This window comes from Toxotes jaculatrix, chromosome 12, assembly GCF_017976425.1.
Source record: "Toxotes jaculatrix isolate fToxJac2 chromosome 12, fToxJac2.pri, whole genome shotgun sequence".
NCBI classification, from domain to species: domain Eukaryota; kingdom Metazoa; phylum Chordata; class Actinopteri; family Toxotidae; genus Toxotes; species Toxotes jaculatrix.
The window spans coordinates 6472007-6478006 of record NC_054405.1 but is presented as its reverse complement, the minus strand read 5'-3'; the positions used below and the strand labels follow the sequence as shown (position 1 = coordinate 6478006).

Here is a 6000-nt window from a genome sequence, read left to right as displayed (position 1 = left end):
GCAGAAGAAAGATGTGGCGTCACCTGCTCAACTCACCATGGCGGGACATGTTCATTGAGCAGACATTTGCTTTAACTTGAAAAGCTTTTCCTCTGGCGGAATTGACAGCTTGGTGATAACGTGTTTAATAGATCATTTTACACCTCTGTCGTAGGATTTGATGGACTGCCTTTGGGGATCTTTGCTTGGAACCTAGCTCGGTTCAGTGACTCGATGCAGTTTTGCATTACCTGTAAAAGGCTTCATCTGTTGGATATTATACGGTTACCCTGGATCTAATACATTGACAGCATTCGCTTGGATATTGCGGAGATTCTCCTCGAGGGGATTCTTCACACGAGTGGAGGTCGAGCAGTGCCAGTGTTTGGCCTTTGAAGAGTTTAATTCTCTGCAAGAGGAGCATTTATTTGGAGGTTTCCTATGAAGGACATGGATGGCCCTCGATCTAGTGGCCTGCGCAAGAAGAGGAAGTCAAGGTCAGAGAGGAATCGGGAAAGGAGATCAAATGGGATAAGGAACAGCGTTGTTAAGGGCTCCGTCTTTCGCTTCTCCTCTGACTCAGAGCAGGAGGGCGCGCGGGAGCCCTCCTCATCCCGCCCCCGACCCCCACGAAGGAAGCGAAAGGAGTCTACGTCCGCTGAAGAGGACATCATCGATGGCTTCTCCATCACTGGGTTTGTGACCCTGGAGGCTCTGGAGGTAAGTGCTGAACCACAGGTGGAAGCCCCCTCCACTCATCTCCAGCCTTGTGTGTGTGCGTGCATGTGTTGAAAATCACTTAACGCTATGCAAAGATGTGTTTATTATTGTGTGCGGCTCAGTTCCTCTCTGACTGGGCTGGCCCGGTGTTTTGGCTCCCGCCTGCATATTTGGCTGTTGTGTGAACTGGAGTTCAACAGATGTAGCTTTAAATGTAGCGCTGCAGCCAGAGATTACTATCTGTATCACTGAGAGGCTGTTGTTGTTGTGTGTGTACTGCTCTGGATTTGTTTTCACAAGAGTTTTCCAGCAAAGCCTTACACCAGATGAGGGATGTTCAGCTGTGGTTGTAGTGGCTGTTGTGCCTTTTGTACGCTTCGGAGTGAAAAAGCAATTTGATCCATGTTACAACAGTTTATTCAGTGAGGGAGTAATTTATTGTGCGCTGGCTATCCATTTTCCTTGGAATGCAAACCGGGCACAGGCTGCCTTCCAACGATATAGTTCTGAATTATGACTTACACAAGCAAGCATTTTTTTTTACACACAAAAACAACTGCTGCATTTCTCTATAATGATACCTTACACACGGGTACCAAAATAAGGGAACGTATCTCAGTAAGGTGGAAGGCCATCATGTGCCTCCTTAGTGTAGATTCTATATGTTTCTGTTTTATATTGGATTATTGGATTGGATCTTATGGATTTTATTTTTGTAGCATAGAGTTTGCTCCAGTCTTGTTTCAGGGGAATGTGAAAATAATTTCAAAAGGTCAAACTGAGGAGTGTCCTGGGATAGCACAGTCCGACTTTCTAATTTATGCAGTGTGATATCAGTCTCTTGTTCAGTGGTGTGACCCATCTCAAGGAGACTGTATGTACAGTAGTACTTGTCCTCCCTGTATCCTTTTGTTAGTCACATCAATGCTTTTAACAGCTTAAGTGTCTTATTGTCATGTTTCCTCTGTATTTTTATTCAGGGTTACTCTTTGCAGCAGTCATGGACTTTTGTGCTTGCACGTCGTTTCATTTCCTCCTCGTTTTGTTTGACCTTCTCTCTGTTGTTCTTTCCACTGATGTTTTCTGCATCAGTCTGCTATCCACAGTTTGAATCTAGTTAGATGGCAACTCAGAGATAAATGGGAAAGTCAGCAGCTCTCGAATTGGCAAGGTCAACGTACATACACTAAAGTAAAAAAAAAAAAAACATCCTGAATCTAAAAGCTTTTCTTTACATTTTCATTCCTCAACTCTGTTGTTTGTCTTTTTTTATTAACATTTAGCCATTTCACTTTCTTATTCATACTGTCAAAGTTTCAGGTGTCATGTAGGTTGTGGAGAGTATTAACTAGTTTAGAACCACAACAAACTTTCTGATTTATTTAGGATTTAGTCTCAAACTGAATATACCACTTGAACTTCCTGTGGAGTTTACCAGTATACAAACATGTTATGTTTACATTCAGAGTTGATCAATATTCAAAAACATATATATTGGTATTTTTGGCCATGTGGCTCAGTCCTGTGTTTAAGTTACAAACGGTGAATGAAATTATCAGAAAATGGAAACTGTAGCTTTAGAAAGCCTGACTGTAACAGATTTACAGCTTTATGTATATTAGTAGACATAATTGTGACATCTCATCACCCTGCACAACACTGGTTCAGCCTGTTACTGCAACCAGCTGAATGAAAAACAGACTAATAAATCAAAATATATTGCAGTATCAAATTAGATTAATATCAGATTGCAGTGATTTAGAAGGCAAAACAGTCTTGTCACAGAGCGGTTTACTGAGTAATAAAAACGCAGAGAGTTCAAGTAAAGCAATTATACTTGTGTTTGTGTGTGAGTGCAAATATGCACACTGGTGTTTGTTTTGTGTGAATGTGACAGAGTTTGTTAATGCAGTATCGTCTCACAGGGAGTTGAAAGGAGATGGCAATATGGAATTGCAATACTTCCTACAGTTGCTGGAGAGCTTAGAATATAGCAGTTTGTTGTACTGTGTCCCACCACGCTACCTCTGCCATGTTGCCGACCTGCTGTAGTCACTTCCAGGGATGGGGGGTCCATAGCATTTTATTGAATCTGAATCCACTTATCTAATCTGAATCCTTTTGAATTCCTCACAACAACACAAGTTTTCAACACAAGTTGTAATTTGTAATTCTGTTTTATTAATACCTGTGTTCAGATTGAGAGAGGTGCAGTGTGCAGTTAATGCCAGTGGCACAGCAGCGTGATCTTATGGTAGCCTGTAAGCCAGCCAGTAAACAGTTAAGCTGATGCACACAGAGTCACAGTCTGAACAGTGAAATCATTGGGTACGAAGCAGCTGTGTTCAGAATGAGTCCAGTGCCATCAAAGGTGTCGCTGTCGTTTTTATTTTCAGCAAAAGTCAGAATGAATTTTTCTTTGGAGAATCATCATATTTTTCTGGCGTGCTAACTGGATTATTACAAGGAGTTTTTAGTTTTGCTGCTTAAATGCGACAATATTTGCAGCGGCGTCATTATTGCAGCCAGTTCAGTGTTTCTTAAACCAAATATTCAACGCAAGAAAAATTGTTTGCCACTGACTGACACTGAGTAAAGGCTTATATATTTTGGGTCTTGTTTTACAATATGATTTTGGGACTTAGTTCTTTACTGAGATGAAATAAAAATGAAAACGTTCTGGCTTCTTCCTGGTGGTACGTGGGCATTGGGGTAGTTAAATTCTAATTGAGAAAACTGTCGATGAAATAACACCAGTAAAATGGAGGTGAATGGAATTTAGTTTGTGGTACAGCATTAAATAAATGACACAAAACTGTGATAAAGACACTACTCAGGGCTGAAGAGTCCCACAGCCTCCATCTGCATTTTCACATTAAAGAAATAAATCAGTTGACACAAGAACTGATCAGTAAACAAAAACTAGTCCAGTATAAGGTCAGACTCCTTTAGTCAAGTTAGTCTCACAAATCTTCTATCAACTAATCGGTTAACCAACTGACAGTTTCAGCCTTAAAGAGAACAGCATGGATCTGCTGACCTACTGAGTGGTTTCTAAACGCTGCAGTGTCAGGCTCGTGACTGAAAGGGTCAGTGGTTCAAACATCTGGATCGGTCTTGGAAATGTAGGCCTGCAGTGAGAATGAGACCCCACCCAAGTGACCCCCCCCCCCCCCGTGTACTTTCATTATAGCTGTTCACAGGCCGGTGATAGAAAAGATGTTTTACTTAGCAGCTCTCTGGTGTGAGCGTGTTATGATTATGACTGAGGCTGAGTCAGAGAGTTTCCCAAACAGATAAAAATCTGTGCTGGGTGAAATTAAGGTTAAAGGGAATCGAAAAATTTTATTGAATTTAGTGAGTAGCATTTCAAACTGATCATTTATCAGAAAGTCACATCATATCCACCCGCTCAGATTTTTTATGGTAGTTGGAGAGATGTTTTTCTTCTCTACAATCTTCAATAATGGATAAGACCTCTTAAAGTCTTAGAGTTATTTTTCTTACATTTCACTGTCTCCATAGCTTAAATAATTGGATTTCTATTTATTCAGTGTTCTTCAGTATCATTTTCATGACGATTACACTTCAGTTTCCTCACTCCAGTGTGTCTTATTTGGGTAATATTTCAATGTTCTCCTGCTTCTCTTGTTCTGGTGTGTTGTATTTGTCCAATCGTGTCGATCTTTTCCTTTTCAGTTATACAACCTTTCTTTGCAGTTATGAGTTGTTTACCTCTTTATTTCAACCGCACCATGTTAAAAAGACTTTATGCAGTGTTTACGTGGAAGTGTGCACAAGCATATCACAGCACCAGTGGCTCTTTTTCTGTCTGGGTAAAGTTAAATTCTGATGAGGTCAGACCCCTGGAGGTATATGCAAGTGCTCTCCATCTGTCACCACAGTGCTGGAGCAACACTGCTCCCAGGCCTGCTTTTCATGTGCACGCTGATATCTTAGCTTTGCATTTCTCTTTTGCAGTCTCAGGGCTGAGGCGTCCATGATGAGACTCTCGAGACACTCAATTGGCTTTTGGTAGATGTTGTACGACATATCGCTGTTTTGATTACTGGGCTGTTTGTTGGTGTTGTTGGAGTGAAGTTGTTGGACTATTGTTAGGAATTGTTAAAGAGGAATTAGCTGTAGGAATAAAACTTGACCATCAGCTGGAGGTAGCCAGTGAGAAAGCATATTACTGCTGGTCTGTTTCTTCTTTGTTGTTTTGCTGCTCTGCATGATCTCAGACAGTCTTCACCTACAGCCAAGTCTTAATATGACAACGATTTGCTTCCCATGTATGCAGGATGCAGGATGTGCTTCTAAAATACACACGGTGCAGTTTGATGATTGTATAGTTTCATAAAGCCCCTTGTAAAAGCCACCATTTCCAGGAAAAGCTTTCTCCCTTGTTGAGTAAATCTCAAATAAGGCCACTCCTACTTAGATGAAACTGAAAATGTGAACACAAAGTGAAAACATAGTTTTATGAGCAGTTGGTCTTTTCAAATTATCAGACAAATGCAAGTCGAGGTCTAAAGCTAAGGCATTTCAGTTTTCTTTTACTAAGTGGAGCAATGCTATGCAGTCTCATACCCTTAGTTAAAAGGATACATAGAGATAGATATAGATAGATTTATTGTATTGATACATTGATATTGTGTTTCTTAATTGTTAAAAAAAATAATAATGTAGCACAATAGGCACAATAGATGTAGAAGTAGAAATACAGTACCCAATAGACTACTGACCATTTGTTCACTGTTGTTTCCCTTTTCCAATTTTTATGTCTCTGAATCTCAAACCTTCACTCTTTCCACTTTAAATTGAGCAAGAAATTACAAAGACATAATGCACTTGAAAAGATTACTAAATTATTGAGTGCCTTCTCCTCTAAAACCTTTGCTGTGTTTCACCCATTTCACTTGAAAGGGGTCCTTAACCTCAGCATGCCCCCACTGACCAGAATTGATTTAAAAATGTTGCCTTAGTTAACCTGCTGCTCCATTCTTTCCTCATAATTACGGGTCTTAGATGTCTATATCTTTGTACCACACACAGACATACGCAGAGTTTTTTTTTTTAACTGATTTTTAAATTTAGCACATACACACCCTAGAGGGAAAAAATACAAAACAGAAAAGGCCTATACATTTATAACAGGTTTGAGCTGTTGCAGAACATTTTCTGGAGCGGATTAGGTGTGGAGAAAAAAAAGCCCTACGCAAAAATTTAAAGTTTTGTTTGTGCATAGGAATTGAAGCACAGTTTGGAAAGAGCCCATTGCAAATCTTTATCAAATCT

The 6000-nt window shown here is 40.1% G+C and overlaps 1 protein-coding gene across 5 annotated transcripts in view; it reads left to right on the top strand.

Annotated features, from left to right (window-relative positions):
* Window positions 1–363: 363 nt before the first annotated feature.
* Window positions 364–6000, top strand: part of auts2a (activator of transcription and developmental regulator AUTS2 a) — a 291081-nt gene continuing 285444 nt past the window's right edge. For all 5 annotated transcript variants that reach the window (XM_041052062.1, XM_041052063.1, XM_041052060.1 and 2 more), the window contains exon 1: window positions 364–699. In XM_041052062.1, the coding sequence (XP_040907996.1) occupies window positions 421–699 (279 nt within the window). In that variant the 5' untranslated portion in view covers window positions 364–420. The remainder of the gene's footprint in view (window positions 700–6000) is intronic.